Consider the following 26986-nt stretch of genomic DNA (forward strand, 5'->3'; position numbering starts at 1 on the left):
AATAAGCGTCCTAACGTTTCGCAAGGACTGCAGCTCGTTTCATGGTACCGCGAGCTTGCGACACCCGATTATTTATAGAAAAAGGAGGTCGACCGATCGACAATAAATAAATAAAAATCGGGGGGTTTCGCAAGACTCACCGGCCAGTCATCGATCTGCTATTTACGGGGTTGCCGAGTATGGTCGCGATCGAGCCTTCCCGCTAGATCTAGCGCGTATCGATCCGTTTGTTCCACTGTCATCAGAAATGCGGCGGGACATACGACCTTGCTGGCAGCCTTCGACGGTGCACAGTTCGTCCATCTTCACGGTCCATCTACGACGTCCGAAGGCTCCGGCATTGTTGTTTTACGTGCCGACAGGAAATCCTGCAAGTAACGACACGCTCGATTAGCCCGAGCGATTAATGTTGCGCTGACAATGCTGTCGCCTTTTTCGCGAAAGTCTATCAATTTCGACCGACTTCTCGCGCATTCCGAATGAAAACCATTACCTTGGCTGCAGTTCCTGCAGAACCTGCAAAACCTGCAGTTCGCTGTTTTTCTTCTACGGCATAAATAATAATCTTTCTTCTCTATTAATATCGCGAGGGCGGCAGTTCTTCGAGCCGTTCTTCGAGTACGTTCTCCATTTTCCTTTCCTTTCTTTTCTTCGGCGAGCGATACCTGTTACCAGGCATTGATGTCTCCGTAAACCGGAACGCACGCCAATTTGCACCTACGATTCAACGTTTATGCGATTCACATTTAGTCCCCACGCCCTGCGCCGAAGATTGTAATTCGACTGCGGATCTTTGTGCATTTGTGGAATCACAATTGTGGATGGCACAATTATTGGAAATCTTATTAATAGGCTTCCTCCGATAGGTGAAGCGTTCGAAAAATTAACATAACGTTTCTTTCGTCTCTACCGTAAGTAGCATTCTACTAATTGTCCACTTAGAAAAGTTGAAACTCGCGTGTCAGGCGAGCGATAATATTGTGCAATCGTATTATGCAATATTGTGCCATTAACGTAATGGGCTTCCGATTGCTAAGACGCTAAGCGTCTGGAAAACATTTTAACGTTTCCGACAATGAGGAAACCATACGAAAGTTCACGGAAAACCGGACCGTGCTATGTTTAAGGGACGAAAATAAAAATAATTTCCATGGGGTCTTATCATTTTGTCCAGCAGTGCACGTTCAGGTGGGAGCAGACGGATCGAGATGCTGGCCGAGGAGGAGGAGGAGGAGGAGGAAGAAGAAGAAGAAGAAGAAGAAGAGAAGAAGAAGAAGGCTGGGCCAGCGCGACCCGTTAAGCTTGCATTCCTCCGGGCGCCAATCTTAATAAAATCCTTGTACCGTAGGCCGTCGTAAATTTTTGGTACCGTGCAACAACTCGTACCTACGTAGCCGGCTCTCAATACGGCCTCGCGTACGAACCGTTTTATTTTTAGCATGGCGATCTTATCGTCGGAGGAAGATTGCAGCAGCCCCGGGCGTCCTTTTGGAACATATTTTACAGCGGCGTCGACCGCTGCGGACTATTTGCATTTAATTTCAACGACCGATCGCGGCCGAGATTTCACCACGGTTCCGTGTGCTGCGATCCACTTTGCTCCCTCCTTCGCCAGGCAAACGATTTTTCAAAAATTTTGTACCGCCTCCGTGTCGCGCGCTGGTCCGCAACCTCTTTCACCAGCTCAAAAGCTTCGTTTCGACACCGCACTCGTTTCGAACCAAAAATTCAATGTTCGAAACACCTTTATACAAAATATTAATTTCCATCGACTAAAATGGAAAATTCTTTATTGATAGATCTACATGCTTGATTGAAAATAATATAACAATCTTTTCAAGTTCTTCTCTGTTTTTACTATTTTCCGTTTTTATGACTCAAAATAGGAGTTTCCAGTCAAATAATTCTCTTTATGTCCCCCTCGAAGTTCAACCAAAACTGTCAACATTATCAACATTTAAAGCAGTTGTTTATATTGATTCTGAACGGCTAAATCTCGATTTGGGACAACTGCGCGTTGCACCAGCACACGTGCAAGGACAGTTCGAGTCTGGAATTGAAAGGCGACGGTGCACGACGGGCCAAGTCAATTTCGTGATTAATATTCACGGCGACCCGCGTTATTCTCGTTGCCAACGACTGTTACGAGGCGAGAGGAACCTAGTAGCGGTTCAATATTTGTACGTTAAACAGGTTTTCTCGCTCGTTTTCAGCGCTCGCGCGTTCGCGAGCGAGCGGGCACGACAATGTCAACACGGCCTCACCGATTTGCAAACAGGTATGTACCAGCCGAAGGATCGCTCGATTCTGCAAAATATAGTGCGTAGTCACTTCCCGCTGCGGCTAGTCACGCTACTTGGAAACTATAGGGCCGAATAGAAAGCTAATTCCACTCTCCGATCATTTTTCTTGATCTGTAAATAATTAAAGAAAAATCGGGTGAGTCTAAAAAATTGTTTGATCCGAGCATTACACAATCAGGAACAGAGAAAAACAATTTTACTAAAAAATCGACTTGCCTGCTTTTTACAACGTCTTCAATTATAATTCAACTGTGCAAGAAGATCGTTTCTATCCACATTGTTTAAAATAATATAAACCCAACTTCCAGAGACTAATTTGTCTAGTCCCAGAAGAGGAGTATTCTAATTTGCACAGCTTTCTGGTCGCATAAGTACAATTTTTCCGTAAGCAACGGCGCCGCTGAGAAGTCAAAATGGCGCGTAAGAGGAAATACAACTGATTATGCGATCGTGGCGTCAATGTGGCGTTTGTGTGAAGTGCATCGTAGTAAATGTCAGGGTCATCGACGTACGTGGCCGCCTCCCAGACATATGCTTATTAAATGCCGATGCTTTTACTATGTAGACTTATGTGTCCGGGGAAAAAGAATCCTAATTGCACGGCTGAGGGTTGGCGAACTCGTCTCCAGCGTCCGTTCGAAGATCGTCTCCCGCTCGAGCCCTCGGCTCATTTGTTCAACTTGTCCTGAATGCATAAAATCTGCTGCATAATTATACACATTACTATCTGTTATTGAGTCGGCTGTCAACATGTTAAACAATTTTTTGACCGCGTTATTGGGGAGTCTAGTGTGGTATATTTCCACGAGCTAGAAGCATGGCGTACGGTTTTAACACGGCTTGGTGGCAACGTATTCCCGATCCTAATTAAAACGGAGGATCCCCAGGGAACCGAAGTAACTCGAGCGGGGAAGATAAGGCCGTCTGTTTTGATTCGCGCAGGTATAAAAGCCGAGGCCCCTGTGCACGGGTGGCGCCGCGTTAAAGAAATGCCCCCGGGGCGCTACCTTTTTACGTCACTGTTGGAGAATTTCCTACCCGCTGGCCGGTCGCCATCGCGGATCACAGTATACCGGCATAATATCGAACCGTTAAAGAGCCGTGAGCAGAACGAAAGAATCCAGAGAATCCACGTAAACGTCTTGGAAATTGTATCTCGCGGTTTGCTTTTGCTGCATTAGGGGGAGCATGACGGCCGGGCGACGTGACTCGAAAACGAACGAGCTCGGGCCAGAAGAGGTGTTTGCGCTCGGGCCCCGGACACGTTTTGCAACCAGTTTTCAACTTTTAATACCGTGACCTTACGCTCGACGTTGTAACCGCGCCGTCTTTCTCGTCGGCTCCTCCATCACTTCGTAAAATTCACGATTATTAACCCAGACCGACTGAGGGCAGTCTCTTCAAACCCGCCATTGAACAAACTTCATTAACCCTTTGCGATCCTAAAGGTAAAATTAAAATTATTATTCCAGCGTTCATGCGAAATGAGAAACAGTATTGTAAACCTGTTGGACAAACGTACTAGAAAGTCTGAGCAGATTCCAGTACCAAGAACCACTGTTGCAATAGCGGACTTCATCGACGGATCCTCGGACGACGATTTGCAGTGGAATAATCGCCTCGCCTCGTCGGACACGTTGTTCGACGACTATCATTTATATAACAAATGTTCTCTTCAGTCTATCTCAATCAAGCGTAGCGAACCTATTTGATGGCATAAAAATGTATGTATTAATTCCACCTGTTTTATAGAAACGGACCACCGAGCGATGGAATGCGTTGCTCTCGGCGAACGGTAAGTCGGGTCCGTGTGCAAAAATCAAGTGGAAAAGATGGAATCGGCGAAGCAGGAGGAATAAAGAGACAATTATCTGATCGTGGCGATGTATCGGAGGACACCAGTTTCCTCTCGGGTTTCGACGCGCGGACGGCGAAACACGTCCGGCCGAGAAGCAACAGGTTTGACTCGCCGGACTAGTTAATAAATTATCGTAGGCCGCCGCCATCTTAATCTTCGACGTTGCAAATGGGAATTCGGAATACTGACCGCGGCGCGAACGAGAGCCGATTGCAAAATAAAGGCGGGACGCGCCTGATTGAAGAGAGTGCCATGAGCGCGCAAGAACAACAAGGAGAACCCGTTGCCCTTGCGTTCGGGACAACTTGTCCCTATAGGAGAAACGTAATTATTCAATCAATCGGCCAGTCTGGGGTCCCGTTCATTGTTGCTAAAAATCCCATTCAATCGGTCGCGCCTTCTTTCTCTTTCTACTCAGACGAGAACGCCAAGGCTGGAAGTCCCCGAGAGATTCTCGCGCTGCGAATCCATTCGAAGGTTGCCATAGACTCAAAAAACGTTATAGACCACCCACGGTCGTCGAGATACCATCGCCAACTATGACCTTGGCTCCGTGCTGCGCCCGACACTCGCTCTATCCCTTCGTAGAAAATGCCGACTCTCCTCGGCCTGCATTTTGGATCCTCCTCTCGGAAATCGACGCGCCGTTAATTGGAGAACCACTCATTTCCAGCTAATAAACTCGTTTAATTCATTACCGGCCAGCGACCAATTCCTAATACCTAAAAATCTATGGTCCGCGGCTAAAGACTTTTTAATGGATCCTTCAACGGCGGCAACAATTCCAGTTGTGAACCAACCCCCCGGTAAAATCGTCCAATTATTTCTTCTAATCTGCGTGAGAAGAAAAACGACAAATTAGAAATACATAAATACAAAGAAGCAAGTGATCTAACTCACTTGGAACTCACCCATCTTCGAGATAGTTCGGGGGACCAAAAGCGGGCATTTCTCTGCGGTGCTGCCTTCGATTAGCATTCTGTGGGAGTGACTGGACAGCAAAATACACGAGTAGGCGCTGCTTTTGCCAAGAAGATCGAGGGAAGAGCACCCAGTACGAGGAATCCTCTCTCTCTCCCGGTGTTCTCTTTGGACAGATTACGTTGTCCGGCCGGGGAAAAAAACGTCCGGTAAGCGGAAATAAAAGGTAACCCCTGTCCGCGAATTATAGTCCTGTTGTCCTGATCTCGGCCGATCTATAAACGGAGGACCGTTCTTTTCCCGGTCCGTTGTTGGGTCCTGTCGCATACATTTCAGGCGAAGCTCGTTTCTTCGCGCAGACAACTTACGTTTTTACTCGTCGTCATTCCGCTGCCATTTACCCGGGCGCAGTAGTTAGCGTCCGGTGTCTGTCTCCCTTTCTTGTTCTCTCTCGTGCTCGCACTCTCGCCAAGCCAGGCGCCTACTTTTTTATTCGCCACCCCGTAGACGGCGAGTTCTCACTCGACATTCCCGGCAATCTCTGATCGGCGAGTTTTTATGAAGGTCGTACGAACTATACGCGAGCCGTACCCACTTACCCAGCTGCATCGCCGATGCACGTGTTTATGCTATTTGCGGACGCGCGGGATCCGTGTAAAATCATGCCGCGTTGTGCCTGCCTAACACTGCCTTAGATCTTCATTAGGCGCGGCAAAAATCGCACATGTTGACATACAATTTTGTCAGATTGTTCCCAAGCGACGCATCCGTCGCGCCTAACTTTCTGATACTGACACTCCTGCTGAAGTCAACTCATTTAAAAACACGTTTGATATTAATAATAACTATTTAATAATACAAATCAATGAATCGCATGGTCAGTGACCATTAACTACTTAGATCACACGATCAGTGATCCATTAGTTACACAGACTACTCGGTTCACTGGTCTATCAACTAATGCTTACTGGAATTTAGTTACTCTAGGCTGGATGAAAATATTTTCGATAACCTCATAGATGACAGGACTATTACACACCTATCGAATCCAAGGAATCTCACGGTCAGTGACCATTCAGCTACTGGAATTCAATACCCAGACTTTAATTAGATGTGTTGGACAAGGTATAGGCAAGAATATTCTCAACTCCCGAGCTTCATTTCGACACGCACAAGAGGCCCTTTCACACCCGCTGAATTCAATGGATCCCACGACAGCCAATTACTTGGTAATAAGAATCCGGCGAGGAGACTCCACCTGGAATCCGTCGAACGTTTAAAAACGGAACGTTAATCATCGTAGGATATCGTTGCGCATGCATCGGACAGATAGCCGACCATTGGCCGGCGGCGAAGCGATTCGTCGACGTTCAGATTCTAACGATTTCCCGGGGATCCAAGGTTCGCGAAGCGAGAGGTAGAACGAGTGAGAGAGGAAGAGAGAAAGAGAGAGAGAGAGAGAGGGAAAGAGAGAAGAATCGAGAGAGGGAGAGACAGAGCGAGAGAGCAGTCCATAGGTGAAGTCCCCACCAGACGGGGCCGTGGAAAGATGCTGGCCGGTCTCACGTGGTTAACGCACGTAGATACATATATTATCCTGGCGCGCGCACACCTTGGCCTCCCGTGGTTCGCCGGTTAGTGGTTAGTGGGTGCACAGGTTGCCGATGTGAGCGCACAGAACACGCGCGTGTCGTCGAGGTATGCCGCTGGCCAATCCGGTGCCACGTATGCCGATCTTCGTCCACGTTATCCGCGCTTCTTGCGCCTCGGACGTCGGCCCGAGGACAAAAAACTGGAACGGGTGATCTACTGTCATGATCTACTGGTGTGTCCCGCGTATCGCTCCAAGGATCGATCCCGGTCCGATCGCACCGATCCGCGACGGTCTCGGTAACCCAACCCGGGGACCTTGGACCCGTCGACGGGCTGGCTCTATGACAGCGAGGCGAGACAGAACACGGACAGCCGCTGCTATTGCTGCTACGTCAACGGAAGTGGAAAGTGTGATCTACTGTTCGTCGCAAAGATACTAGCGGTCGCGGGGTTCGGGCGCAGCCACCAGGTAAACGACGAACAGACACGGCCTACCCACTGGCGAACGCTCGGGACACGCTCACTCGCTCGCTGTATCGTGACGAAACGAAACGAAACGAAACGACGACTCGGTTGGTGCGCCAGAGAAAGTGAAGCTACATTCGGAAATTATACGAAATAAACCGAGCCTCGCTGGTTCCGTTTATGTAACCGCGGCAGTCGGACGTTGCACGTGCGGGCATCGAAGTCTCCGCGAGCCGTGCCGCTACGCGCGTTCAAATTCCTTCGGGACTGCGATATTGTTGCTGCCTACGCTGGTGTACACCTGAGGATTTCAACGCGGATTAACTCATCTTCGATTTACTTGTGTTCATATTTGTATTATCTAAAAATTGTAGTTATTGAGGAATCTTCTCCCTCTCGTGGCCTCTCGGGTCTCTTTCGTCTCACGGTTTGTCGACGTCAATTCCCACCGTGTCCTTGTGGCTCCTATGTTGCTGGCTTTCCTGGTGACCACCTGAGGATTGTAACGCGTATTAATTCCAAAATACAAGTGATAATTAGACTGCGGATTTTATGCATTTGTGACAAAAATGGGTGGAAGTGATTTCAAATGATATTAAGGTTACAAGAATTTAAGAGTATCAATCCCTTTCTGACAGCATAATAATTTTTTATTTGGCATAAAATCCGCAGTCTGGCGATAATAGTCATTACTAAAAATCCTACTTCTTTTCCCTCTCTTGCGTCTTTGGTCCTCCGGGACGTGTCTCCACGAGGTGTATCCTCTCCGCAATATCGTTGCTGTCTTCTCTAGTGGTCACCTGAGGATGATAATGCAGATTATTCCAATCAACGACGATATTTATGTAACTCGTAAATCATACTTATAAAGACTCTCTCCTGTGTTTGATCATCTTCTATCCGATGATTCAAATTCCTTCGAGACGTGTTTCTGCAGGCTCCATACTTCGTCGGTGTCCCGAGAATTGAACTGTATTTATGTAATTGAAAAACCGTGCTTGCGGGGACTCTCTTTCTCTCTGTCTCGATCGCGCTCTCGCGTCCTCGGTTCTATTGCGCCTCGCAGTCGTAATGAAGAGGACTGTAACGAATGAAACGAAGGCTGTACGAGTCGATCGAATTTTGCGCGTGACCACCGAGCGTGGCAGCGGCCGGGTTTGGCGAGACGCATCGTGCGGGACGACGAGTGCGCCGAGTAATTCGATATCAGTGCGAATCGAGCGGAGTTTCAAGGAGAAAAAGGTGTCGAGAGCGAGCGACCGGGACCGGGGGACAGGGCAAGACAGGACAGGACAGGACAGGCGGTTTCTCTCTCGAAGGGCTCGCGATAAAGACTAGCACCGGGGGACGAGAAAAGTGGTGTAATTTCATGCAATAGATATGCGAGACGAGTAAAACCCGCGATAAGGGAGGAAGGATCGAGGAACGTTACGAGCCAGCACTCCGGGAACCGGAGGTCGAGGAGGAGCAAGAGGCGGAGGAAGAGGAGGAAGAACAAGAAGAGAAAACACTTAAACGAAGAAGGCCGTTCGTATTACTGGCACGAGAGAGGAGAACCTGTGCCGCGAGTGAGGCGGGAACACGGCTGGCGATTTGAATACCAAATCGCTGCTCTTGTGCAACTACTTCGCCGTTTTTTCTCTCTCTCTCTCTCTCTCTCTTTCTCTCTTCTACTCTTTTTCTTTTTTATATATTCTTTCCCAGCCCCCACGACCTTTTCACGTCTCTACCTGCCTGCGTGCCTCGCGTATTTTTAGGCGTGACACGCTTTCTTTGTGCGGTCCCGGGCCCAACGCCGTAAAAAGAGGCCCCATCGGAAAAACCGACATCCGCTGTCTCGACGGATTCGCGACTTCTGCATCCAACGACGTCATCGGACCCGTTTCCAACGGGACAATCCGTGATTTCACGTTTTCACCCTTCGCGGACGTCGGCTTCTACAAAGATGTTCCTCTCGGAGTACTGGATCGTATGCAATAAGTAGACTGCGGATTTTTAAGCAAAATAAAAATAGTCTGCATCAATTGCAAGGAGTCGGAGCCGAATCAAAATTTCTTTCTTTTCTTAATCGGTTGAAAATAATATATTGATGTGCATAAACTCCTTCAACATTTTTGTCGTAAATGCATAAAATCTGCAGTGCAATAATAAGTCTTGCACACTGGGGAGAGAAGAAAAATATGTGTTTGGCTTTTGGTATGCACATAATTCAATTGTTTGCGATTTTACGAACCTGACGAGTTTGAAGTCGCCGGTATGACGACGTTCGTCTTTAAAGGATTAATCTTCGGATCGTGAGAGACCGTCAAGCCAGGTTATGATTCTGAAACAATTTCAAAATCAATTAATAGAATATAGTATTTTATTCGATGCTAGATTTTATAAAATGATCTTACGACGCGCAGGTACGGAAAACGATGCGAAAAGAATTATAAATAGAAGTCGAATTCGCTGGAAGACAGTCCGCCGATGACACACTCGTTTCTAGGAACCGGAGTAACTTGATTTAGCCTCTCCTAGGCTTTGTCTGTATACGGAGAACGGAGACATAGCCTAGAATAGGTTAGGTCAGGGCTCGTTTGACACAATCCTCTGCGTACTGCTTCGTCGTGTCAAGGTCACGCCCAAGGTCAAGCTCAAGGTCAACAATCGGTGAGAACAGATCGACGGAAAAATAGTGAAACGTGTGCACGGTGTCCCACTGATTACCTTATAGTTGCACAAGTGTGACTATCATTAGCGATTGCTTATAATATATTCATGATCATTTAAATTATTTACCTGTCGCGATGACTAAGAGAATTGCGTAAGCTGTTTAGACTTAATAATAGTTCGTGGGTTGACAAACCGAATGAATCATGTTCGATGGAGGGGATTCAAAATAATTGTTGTTGACATGTTGGCGATAATTGACGATTCATTTTGCAGATTTCTTTATTGATGACGGTCGATAAAGTGGGTGTACTTAACTTACCGGCGCGATCGCTCTTCTTTATCTATTGAGAAACGGCGGCACACCCTCAGTTTGAATGTCGCGCAAAAAGTTCTTGTCATTGAAGTAACTGTTATTTTACTATTGTTTACTATACGCTGCTTTACGATTTTAACTATATAGAATGTAAATAAATTTTTTTTCAATTGTCGGATTCAATGCATCCATTCTCTATTAAGATTCTTGGAAAACTTACAGATTAGGTATACTAAAGTTCGTTTTTTCTATTTATACCTTACCTTTATATCAACGTTGTATTAATCTGTAAAGATGGATTCGTAAACTTTAAAGAAAAGAAGGAGGACTACGCTTGTGTAGTAAAAAGGAAATATGTTTTAATAAAATCAATTAAACATGTAGGAGAAAATCTGTTTCTATCGTACGATCAATATCTTCTATTAAATGGTGTGAATGTTTTCAATGTTAATGTACAATATTCTGTAGCCCAATTGCTGGAACAATATGTGTAATATTTCTTAATAATTATATAAACTGTCTTTTTCTTTAAGTACTGGTTGCATAGTTTGTTGAATAGTATTGCTTTTTACTCTTACGGCTTCCAAATCCGAGAAATAGATAAATTATAAATACATTAATAAATACATTAATAATTCGGAGATATTTTCCATTAATTAACACCGCATTAACACATCCGTCTTATACAATGTGAGAATCGAAAGTGCAAGTTGCTTGCTGCGAAGTAGATTCAAAGGGCTAAAAGAAATATTTAAGTCTCGTAAGACATATTCAGCAGAATGTGCAACCAGAATTAAATTCCCATGAAACCAGCGACTTAGATGCGGCTTCGTCGCAATCACTGGACTATATATAATATATACCATTTTTCCCCATAAAGGTGGGGTCAGGACCTTTAAAAAACGTAGGAAATTAGGAAAAGTCGCTAAAAGTCTATAAATCTCGAAATCCCGGTTCCTTCGTTTTCCTAAAACCATTTTGCAGGCTCGTCCGGGATAGACAGAGCATTGATCATCACAATGGCAGGACTCTCCAAACCCTCAAGAGCCATAGAAAATTAGGAAAAGTCGAACCATGAATTTCGAGATTGCAGCGTTCCCTCTTTCTCCGAAAACCCTACATAAATAACTAAACATTAAAAATTTAAGTGTTAGGGAACAGTCTCTAGAAAATAAATATACACAGTGATTATCAACCGATCGTTGTCTTCAGTCTGTGTAGGATGCACTGCTTAAAATAATTGATAAACACAATTATTCAATGATGCAGTGACAGTAGCTTGAGCTATACAATCAATTGTTGATAAAATAATAAAAACAATATTGCACTGAACGACATTTCATGCGCTTTCACGAGTATTTACTGGTTCATTAAAACGAAATTTCTTAACAGCTGCAATCATGAGGTTTGATCAGCTGATAATCAATCCGTGTACAATCAAATTATCCATTGTTAATCGCTTTACTCGCTAGAAGAAACTTCTAAAACGTAATCCTTAAGGACAATACCGTAACAGCCTCTTTGCGCGCGCGCACACACACACGCGCACGCACACTGCTATTTTATCAATTTGGGACTTCACCTTCTTTACGATTGCTGATACATACTTCTAAATATGTCTAGTCAAATAGTCTAATTAAAGCCTACGAATCTAGAGTGCTCGCTCATAAGTGATATGTTGAGTAAAGTGTATTACCTACGGGTAACAATGAATTTAATGCTGTAGCAACAATTTATAATGTGGAACTCCTTGTGCTGGCGCTGCTCGTTTAAGTTTAAAAAAAAAAAAACAGTAAGCTTCATTAATACATTGACTGCCAGTCCAGTACCGCCAACGTTTCTCATACAACAAAAACTATACAATTTTTGTTGTAATCATCAATATTTGACATGGCGGTCGAAGTATTAATAACATGCCCCTTCCACTATCTAATAGAGCTATCGTTAGACTGAAGATTCGCCGTGATTGTACTCAAATTCAGAATCTATAAGTGGTCCCAATTTCAAGTAAGACTCATTGTCAGACTAATGTTCGACTTTTAAAACGCGTTATTCCCCTCTCTGCTGAAGAAGAAAAACCTTTGAAAAAAAATTGTATAAAGAAAATTGTATAAGCGCTATATGTACTTGCGTGTACACTTGAGAGGAATTTTCATGATTGTATCACTTATTGCCACGCCAGCACAGGCTTGTTTCACTGTCGAATTTGTGAGTACAGCTTATAGAAGTAGGAACGAGCAACGTTTTCTAGTTCCTGAAGCGACCAATGTTATTAGTCAATGAATTGCTGAAAAAAAACAATAGAATTAGTCTATACGAAAAATTGTGCGGTCAACGGAGCACTTTCGACTCGTTTCTACTTCTTCCAAAATGACAATCGATCCGCAACATTAACATTTTTATCCTTGATAAATTAGATGCCAACAATTTGATATGAAAAAATTTCTGTAAACCATGACGGGACGTTAATTTACGCATCTGATTTAACTTTGCCAACAGCAGTTTGTTGTTGTTGTTTCTTTCTTTTTCTTCTTCTCTTTTAATATCTCGCTAATAAACTCGCTTATATACTTAGTTAATATATCTTGAGTTTCAGTAAGAATGAGATACCTCGATAATCGCTTCGTAAAAGTTACTGTACGCTCTTATTGCCTAGGAGTAGTTGTCCATTCTGAGGAACCAGTATTTTTTGTTTAACTTTGGCTTGTCGTCCCAAGACGACATTAAAATTCTAGCAAAATTGTTATTTTTTTCATAAATGTAACAGCGACCGTCATCAGTAATAGCCGCCGCCATCTTGTAGAAAATAATATTCTACGTTGTTTCCAAGTATCAGAAAGTTTGACGTGTTCTTCTTGCTCTTCATTTCTTTTAGCTATTTTTTTTACTTTGTCAAGTTCGTCACGAATAATAAAAAGCTTAAAGACGATTAAAAGTTGACTAGAGGCGATAATCTCTTGGATTTATGCTAAAACGAAGCGTAAGCTTCTATCTCATTTTCTTTTTAGTCTTCGGCTAACAATTTAGGATTTTTGTACGGCAACTCTTTCATCTTTATGCGGATAATGCCTCTCTTCGTTAGCTGGGCCTAATTTCTAAAATTCCTGCAGGCTATTTGAATCGATAAAATGCAACAAATTATTGAACATCTCCGTTGCTTCTCCCGCGGTAAGAAAAACAATTCGCCGTCGTAGTACGGGTGTCTCGTCTATTCTCTTAGAATACATCTTACGATCGGTTCGAATAGTAAAAGCGTATGCACACAGCGATTGGAAATATAAAAATTTCTATGATTTTGTCCTTGACAAATTTGCTCGAACGAACTGCAACTTGAAACGCAACGACTCTGGAATCATGCACAGCTTCTCTAGTCTAACAACGAACGGAAAAAACATCTATATGTTTGTTTTTTTTACGGATAACATTCTGCAACTCGTCTATTCCGGATATCGAAAAATGACGTTTCCTTGTGGTATATCTGTCCTCCAATCCATTATGCCTCGACGTATCATTGTAGACGATGATTTCTTCAGCCTCTTAACATATCCAGTTACAATTGACACGTTTCACGGCTATCGGCCTATTAAAATAGTTTTATAAACATCTATGCACGGTTCACGACCCCCGAAGAGGTCGCGTAGACTGCATTAGACTTTGAAGTTGACTTCGAAGATGGAGCAAAATCTTGGAGTACAAGTCTTACGTCGAATTTCGGTAATGCGACTCGTCGTTCCTCTTCTTCCCTAAGTTATTTTGTTTTCCGTTATGACAATGATCTTCGTTGACGCTTAAAACACTTGTATGAAAATTCTCGTAGAACATCCAAACTTTTTTCCCTAGCGTATGAGACGATTACTCTTCGGTGTCTGTGCGTTTTGGATACTAACCCCCCCCCCCGTCACCTCACAGACTGCGATTCATCCGTTTGCTAGTTTTAGGATATGTCACTTTGTACGAAATCACACTTCCAAGTTAAAGAGAAAAAGGGAAAATAAAAAAGAGAAGAAACAAGTGAATCTTTCGTTTTTTCAGGTGGTTGCTGCAAATCGACGAATTTGCACTTGTGTCCAGAACACTTCACTTACGGTTTCTTTTCCTTCGGACCATTCTAGGTAGGAATCGATTATTTTCAAGGTCTAAGACGCGATCTTGACCAAATTTTTCTTGTCGTGAGCGTGTGATCATGTAAAAACATCGGCTCAACTCGTAAAAGATTCATTAAAATATAGATTAAAAACGTCTTTTCCATTTTGTTTTCACACGGCGTACCTTTGTGTTCGTTCTTCCTGTTTCGTTCTTTCTTTCGTTCACTTACTCGTTAAGGTCCTTATAAGAAAACTGTATGAGTGTGAGGCAATTTGAACGTTGTGAGACTAGCTATTAACAAGGGCAATGCAGTCAACAGTGCGGGCGCGATTAAGGGTGCGCCGACTAAAGTTTTGTAAGTTGCGGTTCCTATCAAACCAGATAATCTTATAACAGCCGCTATCAAACCGAAACCAGTACACCTGTGAACATCAATCAACTTTACCATTATGTTTTAGATTGGTTCGAAAGGTCAATCGATTTTATTTATTATTATTCCCCTCTCCCATTAATTCTCGTCCAGTCGAATCCGGATCACTGCACAGTAGACTGGAAACCCGTTTTTTGTGGCCAAAATTATTTTAAGTCAAAAATATATATTAACCTTTAAAGAATCGAGGTGACCTTCGAGATGACACATGAAAAGTGAATACTGATCAACTTGTCGAAGCAAGACTTGTGTATTTTCATTGGCCTAGTGCATCGCAGTTTCCGGTCAGCTGTTCGAGGATTAATAGAGTAGAACCTGTGGAACACTTGCCTCAAATGTGTAGGGAAGCTCTCGACTGTGACCAACGTAAGTGACGTCCAAGCGATAGCAAAAATGGCTATGAAACCACCTTCGAAGCCAAGGACTGCATAATTGTTCGTACCCACTAGAATTAGACAAAGGGCAGCTACCGAAGAAAAAAATAACGAGATGCCAATCATTTTTGGCCGCTGAAGTACAGTAAGTGCTAGTCCCGCCAGAGCAGCTGCAGGCACGAAGGCCAATTGAGCAACGAGATGACCGTTGAGTGCTTCCTCTATATAAATATTGTAATCCAAATCGAGAGTCGGGCAAGGTCCGCTTAAACTTAATTCCGTATTATTCCTTAATGTACAGTTCGTAAAAACTTGCGCGGACAGGTCAGTATCCACAAATCTATAGAAAAAGAAGGAACAGATCCCGTGTATCCTATCTGTCTCTTAAGTTGTTATGCATTTTGTATTATAACTACTTACTTCGAGAATGTAATTTCGCTGTGCGTAAAGTGAGTTTTGCTGGACTTTATACTACTAAATTCTACAGCCTGGAAAGTACAATTGTCAAAATCTACGTGGCTGAATACCATCTTAGTAAATCTGAAATAATAGTTAGATGTGTATATTAACCAGTACAGGACAATTGTTAATGGTTTCCCTCTTGTTTACTTACTTGCAATTAAAAAAGGTCGAGTTTCTGTATTGACGATTCTCTATAGAACCAGTGAACGTCTCGTTTTTATAGTCTCTTCCGTTAATCAGTTCCGTATGATTTTTGTATTCTGTTGCACGTATAAGTTTGAGATACTCGGGACACCATACCATAAGACCGTACAGCCTGAGAAGTAAACGAGTTGTGTTGATTAATCTATAGACAGAACTATATGCAAATACTCTTTACTTAAATTACGTACCCAAATGACACGGTTGACCAAATGATTATAAGCACTATCGACACGCGTAAATGCGGTGATACAAATAGTTCCAGAAAAGAATTCCAAAACTGGAAATTCAACGGGCATTGAGTATTAATTTTTCAACGAAAATCATATGGTAAACTCTTACCATTTCAATAGAATAAATTATATCAGCCATTACACTAGTGTGGTTAGTAGGAGATGGAGGTGCCAAACCACGAGGCCTTTTAGTTGGAAGCTCCAATTCAGACAGCTGATATTGTGCACCTGTTGCACCCTTTCGTGCATTGTTTTTCTTATATATTTTCTACAGAGATTTTAATGCATACAGAATATTTTAGTACCAAGTTCAACAAACGTTCCGAACAGAAATATAAATAAAAATACCTGGTAAACCATCATTGCCTCCACATCTCTGCCTGCCTCTACCAAATACCTTGGACTTTCTGGTATAAAAATAAGTCCCACAGTAGAGCATAATGCAGGTAACCAACAAAGTAGAAGGAAACGATGCCAAGCACTGAAGTGCTCTTTATTCTCAAGAACGACCATCTCTCCGGTTGTGGGAACAACTACCCCTGCTAAAAGAGCAGCATATACGCCTCCCAGTGCTCCTGCTGCCACAAGTAAACCTACCCAACGGCCTCTGCTTAGTCTTGGACAGCATTCGGCCAGATATGTGATCGCTAATGGTAAGGATCCTCCTACTCTGTGATCAAATAAAACTGTTCATTATTTTACTTAACATGCAACTATGCTACGTGCAAGTAGAAAAAGGAAAATCTTACCCTATCGCAGAACAAAATCTAGCCATCATAAATGTGCCGTAAGTTGGCATAAAAGTAGCAACACCACTAAACAAAGCATGTACAGACATTGCGGATAACAATGATCTACGCCTTCCAATTCTATCTCCTAGACCACCCCAGAATAATCCACCTAATGCTAGACCCATCAGCGTAATATTGCCTATAACATAACAGTATGAAAACCAACGTTTCGTTAAAGCTAACATAAAAAAAAATGTTTGTACTGTGGTCAACTAACTAAGCCATCCTTTCTCATTGTCCTCGATGCATAATTCAACCTCTGCACTCGGCAAAATGTATGGTACAACAAAATATTCAACGGTGTCCGCTGCAAGGCTCAAGCCAGTGCACAGAGCAGCCAATACTTGAAAGTAACCAACACCAGCCTGAAACAGAAAGATTAACAAACGTTGTACTGATTACACGGTTAATAGACGATTTTAAACGAAAAACTAATTTTCGTGATGACGTTTAATCGTATCCGTGCTAACATCTGTGGGTAAACCATCTGAATCAATCAGATAAAAAATGATGATATCTACGGTCAATAGAACTACGGATGTAACCTCAAACGATATTATGACAAGTACAAGTATTTACAGGAAAATCATTCAGATATCCCGGAATTTCCCGCGATTGATATTTCGGTTTCACGATCGATTTATCCAAGACCTCATCCATGCTGGAGCACTAGGAAGCTAATACGGTGGCAGTGAGAAAAATGATTAAAATCCTACACAAAACAACTTATCTAAAAAGGACGCCATTTAACATAGGTTATGTTTTTGTTGTAAAGTTCTGGGAGGTACAAGATTTTACAATTTCGATACGTCACAATTCACAGTGGCCACAGTAGCCAATGTAAATACAGATTTCGAATTTGTATAAGCTCATTGGTCGCGGGGCTGTCTCTCCGATAGATTATCGATCGATCTGCAATTATTCGATATATTTCGATAATCGCAAGTGATGGTACAGAAAATTCAAATTTCAGTAATGGACGAAGTTCCATGGAACACGATTGTTGTCCGGTAAAGTGCTCCTCAAATTTCACGAGTTTTAATTGGGTTTAATTCGGTCAAGCTAATTAAAATATACGTCCGTAGTATTCAAGCTTCACAAACGCGGGATATAATAGTAGGTTGTTGTATCAACGAAAATACACAGAAAATCAGATATTAACCTCATTCTCTCGGGAGTGGATCATTAGGATTCCATTAGTCTCGGTAATAAAAATTTTAATAGTTGATCATTAAATCCAAATGGCTAATTTAATTATCAGTGTAACTGTAAGTGCATTGGTAACAAAAATGGTAATGCTTTCATAAAGAAAATAGGAAGCATTTTGCATGTTGTTGATATCAATGTGCTTTTGTTTGAAACTTATCTTTGTTTAATTAGAGACAGTTTAATCTCGCGGCCGATTCGTGTACCACCCCGTGTATATATCATTTAAATTAAAAATATAATGTTTGCTGCGGCCTCGTCGGCGGCCATCTTGTCAAAATTCAAACGCCATTCGATATCGAGAAAAGTTACCGCGCGATTTACATATACAGTCAAGACAGTTGACAATCATTGAGAAAATCATATTATAAATTTTCTCTCAATGAGAAATTTAGCAACGGACCTGTTTGATAGCGTCTTCGTGAAATTGTGCCAAAAGCGTCGCGTCGGCGGTGGAGTCGATGAGATCGTGCTCGGCGGAATCGGCGGAAGCCGCGTTCACACCTGCGGTGTTCGTGTTTGTCGGTTGTGTCGTCATTTCCTCGGTGTATAATCCTCCTCTAATTGTGACAGTGCGTTCTCCAGTTCCGGATGCTGTGCCACCGCCGGAAGATGCGGGACCACCCCCGCTGCCAACGAGCCACTGGCTTTCCTCCTCCGACGAGGGCATCACTGCCACAAACCATCTGCAACATCATCCAAATCCACCTGTGAATCGATCTCCCTACCCCACAAGGTAACCAAAATACATCTCCATTAATCCTTTACATCTCAACGACATTTTGATAGCAATATTTTCACCTAAATTCTGCTATGAACCGCATTTAACCCTTCACACTTGAACACTACCGTATCATCATCTGAAACAATGCTACATTGCTAGTTTTATTCACATTTAATAAATTGAACCATTCCAAATTCTGTGCATTTTTAAAAACTTTACATTTTACAATTCTTTTTAATTTTAACTTAAAGCAGTAGTATAATTGGGGGAGTGAAGGGTTAAAGGTATTTTATTTTTACGACGTCCATAAGCTTCCATTCATGCAAGAAAAACAAGAAAATTAAATGTAGTAGAGTACATAAACGGCTTACTTATTACCTCGAAAGTGAGATTAATGAGAGAGGCGTAAAGAAACATCCGTTTTTCCCGGTATTACACACGGTCGGTTAACTTTGATCATTAGTACGTCCGGAGAGCGCCGAGAGATTCTCAAGTAAAGTTCGTTAAGAGCGAAGAGGACCGTGGAATCGACGAGTGGACAGCGAAACGGGAGACGTTATGCCAGAAGCAATTAACTGTCGAAAAATAAGATGAACTCGAAAGAAAACATTGGTTCCGATATCGCATTCGGTCGATTACCTTCGATCATTAGAACGGAGCGTCGAGAGACTGACTCTCAAGTGAAGTTCGTTAAACGGACCATAGTACCAATAATGGAAAAGCCGCTGGCAAAGACGCGATCGACCAAACTGGAAGAGAGTTTTAAATGAATTTTAAAAGAACTACGTGTCAATATTTAATGCACCCTTTGGCCTTAACGAACTAACCGGAAGGTAACGAACCAATTTAAAAAATACGGCTTTCATAGTGCCATCTTGCGTCACCGGCGGACGTCATCGCGGGTTACATCGGGAGACGCGCATTTTTTGTAGGCACTTGTTATTGGTTATAACTTATAAAACGTGTCACATCCGATGTACAGGACTTATAAACACACGGATACGCACACAAGCAATCGCTCGCTCGCGTACGTACGTACGCGCGCGCACGTTTACGTGCACCAGCAAACTAATTTATCGATTCGCGTTTACACACACACAACGAGCCGCGAACGCCCACGAGCACGCGTTCACAGGACCCGATTCTTTATTTAAATATACACAACCACACGTGACAGACTTGCGTCGATGTCGTCGGTGGCATTGTTAACTATAACAAGAGGCTACGTTTCCGCGAACCTTTGTTGCCCGTCCCGACATTTTCGCTCGACGTCGGTTCCGTCACCCCTATCCGTCAGAAGAATATACCACCACCCACGTGTCAACTTTTCACGCCCGTTAATTATCCAAATGAACGTTAACGAAAAAGAATGAAACTGAGCAGCGGCCACCCGCTGCGTTCCCCGTCAACGCGAGTCTGCTTATTTTTAGTTAATACCGGGGAATTGCGACAGCTAATATACATTCATTATGCGTACATACATATAGAAACAGATGCAGGTGAAAAGCGTTCTGAGTGAGCAGAGTCGTTAGAACTTTAGTTATCGAAGCTATGCATAGATGAACAATTTGCAATTGAATGAGAGACATTAAATTCATTCCCACGACCAGACGGCGTAAATACTGTACCAAAGAAAATAATTACCTATGTTACTCTTGGAAGATCGCGCAATTGAATATTAATGATTCCGAGCATATTCGAGAAAAAGAAATATTTGCCAAGTTCGCGACAACGCGATGCAACCAAGAAGCTTCTCAAAATAGACGAAAAAGGAGGCGCACTTTAGCGACGCTTCTCCTAGATTTTCTACGGGAAGATACTGACGAATCTCTGTTGAGATTACGATCAAAATTAGCGTTCGAACGGACTGTAGATCGTAATACTCGCTCGTAAATTATATCCGACGCACTCTGGGATGGTTGCAGATATCCGACGGAGAGACATATGCCGCACGTGGTTGCGTTGCGACGCGTTTAAAGTGCACTCGACGGGCCTGCAGCGGTGCAGCCGCGTGATGACGCATAACAGAAAATTTTTCGACAACGGCACGTTCCCCTCGGTCCCTGACACTCGTCGAGAACACAGAGAGCCGTGTGGTCGGAGCATCCGTGACAATCGTGCGCAACGGCGATCCACGGCTCTGCATGGTGTAACGATAACTGTATTTAATCGGTGATTATCGCTAATTAGGAGACAGCGGAGCCTCCCGGCGCGCATTGTCGGCCGTATCTGGTTTTCAATGGGCGACGGCCGGGTGTCGCTTTTAAAATAACCTGATGTGCAACTCGCACTTGTAACCGGACCAAATAACAGCAGAAAATGTATATTCGTCTAACAGCCGGGCCAACAAAATATTCTCCTTTTCTACCTACCCGGACACGCGATATTCATGCGCGCAATAATCTAGATGTACGATCTGGCATAAAGAGATGTCGGAAGGTTATCGAACAAACAGATTAACATGTTCGGCGAACCACCCGTTTAGCAACACAGAATGTTTGATCCGCGAATTGCAATTAGCATATTACGGTTGGACGGTGATTGCACCGCTTACCTGGTTGATAAAAGGTTCTCGTGAAACGCGACACCTTCTGAATGTCTCTTCCCTGGGTATTTTCCTCGTCACGAATCGTATTGTAGCGGACGTGTCGTTGATAATGATCGAATAATACCTCGTCCGGAGTACGTTGATCATCAATGCTTATCGATTACGCACATTGAAATCAAACTGCTGTGTCGCGACGGGAAACGGATTGCACCTTGTTATCACGGTAGCACGGCGTCCCTGGAGGAACCGTAAGTGCTACCGGAGGTCCACCTGGAGGACACTTATCCGACATTATTATCTCACTTTCCAGAGGAATCGTCGTTGAACACCGTCAGAGTTCCTTTGCCGAGAAAAAAACCAGAAGCCGCCTGTCGGTATTCCGGGCGAGCAGTAATTCGATTAAGCCGTTGCCTGTCGACCCCAGGCTATTCCTCCCTCCGTGGGAAAAAAGTGGGCTCGAACCGGCGGCAGGCCACCCCTTTCGCAGTCCCGATTCCGACGCACTGGTTAATCGGTTATCCACGATGGCTGGGAATCAACACTTTCACGGTTCGTATTCAGGGGATCACGTTGCACCAAGAGCGGGGCTGTCTTGGAAATCGATGCAGGGCAGCCGCTGATACGAGAGCCCTCGAATTTCCAGCCGCACACGGAACAAGCGACACCTCTCCTCTCTTTCCCTCTCTCCTTCTCTCTCTTTCTCTCTTGCTCTCTCGTCACCGCGCCTCGAGAAGAGTTCTCCGTGTTTCTTTTTCACTCGTCGTCGGCTCGGACCGCGACGGAACGGCACTGCAACGTTCGTGGCCCGGTTTCTCGCATTCTATGGACGCCCGTGAAAAGCGAGCCGCCAGGCAACATTTTCATAGTGCGAGGCAAACAACACTGCGCGTGTATCGATTCAGGGAACAACTATATACGAGCCGTTAGAATCACCTTCGTCCGATACAGGACGGCCCAGACCACCCGGCCACCCCTGGCCGATGGTGGGGAGCGGCTTCATGAAAACCCTGAAAAATAACAAATCCATCTATCTTATACTTCTAATAGCCAGATCCTCCAATCAGACTATTTAAGTGCCACATAAACGTCCGTATTTCATTAACTTTGTCCATCTCTTAAAAAACACCCTCTTGTCAATGTTTAAAGTATATAACCAAAACATGACATTCTATGTTTCAAAGAAAGATTGATTAATGGATAAAAAGAAGTCATTTGAAACATTATCGTTTTACCCTTCTTCGTCGACTTAGAGAATGACCCACTAGAACTCGAGTTCATCAAATGCCACAATGTATTTTCTTCCACAGCTTTTTGGTTCTGAAGAATAAAGAGGTTTCTGTTGAAAATCTTTTTTTTCGAAATTTTTTCCATCGGCCTTGAAGCGACCAACAAGGATACAAATCACCCTGTATAATAAGCGCCGGCGTATTCCTTCCCTCTCGGATTCGGTACCGACGTCAACTCGACGAGTGTTTGCGGAACGGCTCATAGATCAGACCTTCCAAATCTAGACCTTTTGCTGGGGAGGGTTGTCGACCCGTTCCCGCCGTTCCGTTTCCCTCTTCATTTTTGCCCGGGAGTTATTATTAACGCATTTATGAACCGATTCGAGGGTACCGCATTCAGCATTTTGGCGAACCGTTTCGAGAAAGAGGAATTCCAAGCCGCGGCTGAAACTTAAGGGTGTGCATCGATTTCTGGATGAGCAGGGTTGTGCAATAGCTTCTGTTCGGTTTTTTTGCGAGTGATTCCGATTAGTGAGTTGAAGATACATAATAATATTTGATTCGTCGCGATAAGAGCCTGCTGTGAACGTTGCTGCGCACTCTTAGGTTCACAATGAACTGTAATATGGTCTCAAGGGAGTAATGTAGGATTTTGTCTCATAGGATTGTAGTCAGAAAACAAGTTCTTTGTCCAAAAGAAAAATATCTAGTTTATTCATCGTCGGAGGATTCATTGTCATCTTCCTCTTCTGCTCTCCCTCTCTCGAATAATTTCATTCGTGCAATTAACTCTTTAGCTGGATTAAATACGCCATTGGTCTGCACATTGCAGATGTAACATCTGGTACTCTTTTTGTATTGATCTAATGCACATTTCTCGCAGAAATAATGTTTACATCTGAAAAGAAAGTTTACTTAATTTATCTTAAGTTATTAACTTAGACAGTTCTACGTACTTTGTAATAATAGGGTCAGTGAAGCTGTTTCTGCAAATAAAACAATTGAATGGGAGATTCTCGTCGTCGCTATGAATTTCATATTTTTTGTCATCCTCGTCACCGCTGTTGTTGTACTCTCCTGTAGCTGCTTCTCTTTCTAATTGCCAGCCTAACTTGTAATCCGAACGATCGTGGAGAAATTTACAGCTATCTGAAAAGTGAAATGAATACATAAAATTTGATTGAACAATATAATATTGTTAGCTTTTTTTCAATCTCTTACCTCCGAACCCACAAAAACCAGTTTCTTTATAGTCTTTACAAATATCTGGCTGGTAGTCCCATCTCACAGTTGCCCTTAGATTAGCCGGTGCCCTAATCGGACCTTTACGTACCATTCCACTGGAAGCATTTCCCGCAGCCGTGTCTTTTTTCTTATAATATTGGGCATAATTATTTAATCCTCTGTAAACTTTGTCATCCTCCTTTCCCTCCAGTTCCTGGAAACATTATATTACGCCAGAGCTCTTTAGGTTTCAAAATTTACGTTAACAGATACCTCGTTTATTTTTTGAGCTTTTTCGAATAGAGCTTGGGCATCCTTATCCTTCTCAGTTTCTGTTTCTAAAATTGCTGTTGCTCCTTGATCGCTCGGCCCAGCTGGCATGGGAGTCCGTGTACTTTTATAAGAAACTGTGATGCTCTCCTCGTCGCTTGTGTCATCTTCAATAGCGTTCTGCTGATCTTTCACCTTTTTCGTGTTAGTCTGTAAAAAAGAACAAACTGTATTTATAAAACATTCTAATTTGACCAACGGTTGAACAGTTGTCTTTTTTTTTTCATGTGACTGAAACCATATTGTTTGTCAATGTCAACGAACGTAATCTATATTATTACTCACGCTTTGTTTCATGGGATTCTTTTCACCGTGTTTCCTCTCTTTTTTAACGACAGTGGTTTCATCTTCGCTGCTCTCTGATCGAAACACAAACACAAAATATGTGTGAAAATTTATAAACAAATCGTATAACCTATACGAGATGCTAATCGAATTTATCTAATGAAATTACAGTCTATTCAAGCGAGAACGAAACATTGGAGATCTCACGAACGTAATTACCGTCTTCATCGTTTGCTCCTTTGCGTTTCCGGGCCGCACTACTTCGAATCTTTCTTCTTTTGAATAAAAACGTACAATTTTTCTTGTCCGTTTTGGATTCTGCGTCTTCCATATTTGTTTTGTAAACAACCTGACCCCAACGCTTTTCTACCCGAAGATTTGATAATTCTCAATTATTTTAGAATTTCTGGGAAAACAAGTTTTCATCTCCTGCCTGCTCAACTAATACCAAAACTAATTAAGTGGATTAAATTTTCGAGCAAGAACTTTTTCAAGGTATTGCATACAGTTTCTTTTATTATTTGCAGGTTATGTTTGGCTAATCAGGGACGCTAACACACTCGTCAAGTTGTTGTTTAATATGTGCCTGTAAAAAATCATTAAATTATAAAACGTGTAAGCTTCTCGAATAGCTATTTTATGAATGAGCAACAACTTCGTTTGTAAAAAAATATTAAATCGGCCAACCATGCGTTAGAACAGTTTATATTATACATAAAAAAGAAGTTTAAATTTTCTCCTTTTTAGGAGGATAGCAACATGAACAAGAAAAAGAGTATGGCTATTGACTTTCAAGATAACATGATACTGTTAACAAGAAAGTATTTGAAACGCAAAATTATGTGTCCCGAAACAAAGTTCAGGCATCATGTGAAAGAACGCATGCATGTTCTGGAGTTATTGAAGCGAACAGTTGACATGGGAGAAAGTAATTCTGCTTTGTTAATTGGTCCTAGAGGTAGCGGAAAGACCACAGTATGTTTCATTTCGCTTAAAGTCTCTTATTAAATATTTTTACCATTCATCCTTATGAATATGTATTGTTACAGTTGATCAACAGTGTTTTGAAAGAGTTATCATCTATAAAGAGCTTCAAAGAGAATGCTTTGATAGTAAATCTTCACGGTCTTGTCCATACTGATGATCGTTTAGCACTGAAAGATGCCACTCGTCAAATGCAACTAGAAAACGTGGTAGGAGACAAGGTATTCGGTACATTTGCCGAGAACTTGGCTTTTCTGCTTGAATGTTTGAAGTCAGGAGATAAAAAGCGTTCCAAACCAGTTATTTTTATCTTGGATGAATTTGATTTATTCTGCGAACACCATAATCAGACTTTGCTGTATAATCTGTTCGATATTGCTCAATCTGCTCAGGTAAGTGTGAACGCAAACAGTTCACCGTAAGTTTTAATCTCTATTTAAATAAGCGCTCTCTTCTTTAGGCTCCAATATGCGTGATAGGGATGACTTGTAGATTGGATGTAATAGAGCTTTTAGAAAAAAGAGTTAAATCAAGATTCTCCCATCGTCAGATATTTTTGTTCCCCGGTGACACATCGTCTGCTGAACAGCCAACATCTCCATTCGACGATCGTTTAGAACTTTTCCAGCATCTTCTTAGTCTTCCCGATGACGAAAACGTAAATAGGATAGAGCAGCAATACGACGATTGCACAATAGATCCACAATTTGGTTCCATGTGGAACGATTACATAAAAAGCTTAGTCAGTAACGCAACTATGGTGAACTTGTTGAAGAGAATGTATCAGATGGATGTGAGCGAAAGGAGCTTCAGAAATTTTCTGGCGGTGGCCGTGTCCACATTGTCAGAGAAGCATCAGAGATTGGAAGTAAATGATTTTGTGGAAGCCAGTAAAATATTCACCCAAGACGATAAGGTTTTGATGCTCGAGGGATTGTCTGTTATAGAAATATGTTTAGTAAGTGTATTTGTTACTTCCACCCATATAGTATAGAGCCTAGTGAACGGTCTCTAATTGTACCAATATTTTAGATAATAGCGATGAAACACGAAACAGAGATTTACGAAGGAGAACCATTAAACTTCGAAGCGGTGTATAATCGTTATAATAAATTTGCCAATCAGCATTCATCTATACAAAGTGTACAAAGGCCTGTTATCATGAAGGCTTTTGAGCACATTAAGGTAAGGACTAGCTAGAAATAACGTCCTCATTATAGTGTTCTAGAAATAAAATTGAAACTTTCATAGAACTTGGAGATACTAATACCAGTAAGCGGCATAAACTCAAAGGTTGAGAAAGAGTATCAGTATTACAAATTCTTGCTAACATCCCAGCAAGTCATGGAAGCTGTGAAAAATTATCCTGGAATACCGACAGAAGTCTCTCAATGGGCTTTGAGCAGTGTATAATGGTGATAATCTGTGCATGAAATTACAGGCGCCATTCGGAAGTAAAGTATTCTACTAGCGGGCATCCGTTATTTTCCATGAATTTCCATGGAGAAATGCATCAGCGCTAGAAAGTAGCAAAACGTTTGATTCCATATCGAAAATCCATTTTGCTACAACTATTTATTAGAGAAGGCGGAATTCAGTTTCCTATGCTGTATTTTGTACAAATGTTTTAGTGTGCGTGTTTACTTCGGTAGTATATGCCCTCGCATATACTAAAACTAACTAGTTAAGCCATTGGAGTAATGTCAACTATTTTCTAAAAGTCGCTGTACCAATTACGTAACGTGTTTTTACAGGCAATATCATTGTTTGCATC

The 26986-nt window shown here is 42.6% G+C and overlaps 3 protein-coding genes across 10 annotated transcripts; 1 reads left to right on the forward strand and 2 right to left on the reverse strand.

The window, feature by feature from the left end:
- Window positions 1-10442: 10442 nt before the first annotated feature.
- LOC143215122 (synaptic vesicle glycoprotein 2B) lies at window positions 10443-22040 on the reverse strand. 4 transcript variants are annotated; one of them, XM_076436945.1, is made up of 11 exons: window positions 21170-22040; window positions 18295-18577; window positions 16903-17050; window positions 16644-16824; window positions 16243-16564; window positions 16004-16162; window positions 15853-15941; window positions 15612-15776; window positions 15419-15538; window positions 14955-15338; window positions 10443-14616 (listed from the first exon to the last, which is right to left on the reverse strand). In XM_076436945.1, exons 2-11 carry the CDS (start codon window positions 18559-18561, stop codon window positions 14436-14438), a joined length of 2016 nt encoding a protein of 671 aa, XP_076293060.1. In that variant the 5' UTR covers window positions 18562-18577; window positions 21170-22040; the 3' UTR covers window positions 10443-14435. The 4 variants fall into 4 exon arrangements, with proteins under 4 accessions (XP_076293060.1, XP_076293063.1, XP_076293061.1 ...); XM_076436948.1 differs by lacking the exon at window positions 21170-22040 and adding an exon at window positions 20260-21118; XM_076436946.1 differs by lacking the exon at window positions 21170-22040 and adding an exon at window positions 18994-20196.
- A 16-nt stretch (window positions 22041-22056) lies between these two features.
- Orc4 (origin recognition complex subunit 4) lies at window positions 22057-26945 on the forward strand. 5 transcript variants are annotated; one of them, XM_076436956.1, is made up of 8 exons: window positions 22057-22776; window positions 24400-24439; window positions 24630-24723; window positions 24976-25203; window positions 25278-25604; window positions 25673-26170; window positions 26245-26397; window positions 26464-26945. In XM_076436956.1, the coding sequence occupies exons 1-8, from the start codon at window positions 22761-22763 to the stop codon at window positions 26623-26625; spliced, it is 1518 nt and encodes a 505-aa protein (XP_076293071.1). In that variant the 5' UTR covers window positions 22057-22760; the 3' UTR covers window positions 26626-26945. The 5 variants fall into 5 exon arrangements, with proteins under 5 accessions (XP_076293071.1, XP_076293072.1, XP_076293073.1 ...); XM_076436957.1 differs by lacking the exon at window positions 24400-24439 and having other exon boundaries at window positions 22521-22920; XM_076436958.1 differs by lacking the exon at window positions 24400-24439 and having other exon boundaries at window positions 22521-22846.
- On the reverse strand, window positions 23073-24736 carry Mdlc (RING finger protein mdlc). Its single transcript, XM_076436963.1, has 6 exons — window positions 24448-24736; window positions 24229-24302; window positions 23887-24093; window positions 23611-23827; window positions 23346-23538; window positions 23073-23287 (listed from the first exon to the last, which is right to left on the reverse strand). Exons 1-6 carry the CDS (start codon window positions 24557-24559, stop codon window positions 23101-23103), a joined length of 990 nt encoding a protein of 329 aa, XP_076293078.1. The 5' UTR covers window positions 24560-24736; the 3' UTR covers window positions 23073-23100.
- Window positions 26946-26986: the final 41 nt, after the last annotated feature.

Source organism: Lasioglossum baleicum, chromosome 13 (genome assembly GCF_051020765.1).
Source record: "Lasioglossum baleicum chromosome 13, iyLasBale1, whole genome shotgun sequence".
NCBI lineage: Eukaryota > Metazoa > Arthropoda > Insecta > Hymenoptera > Halictidae > Lasioglossum > Lasioglossum baleicum.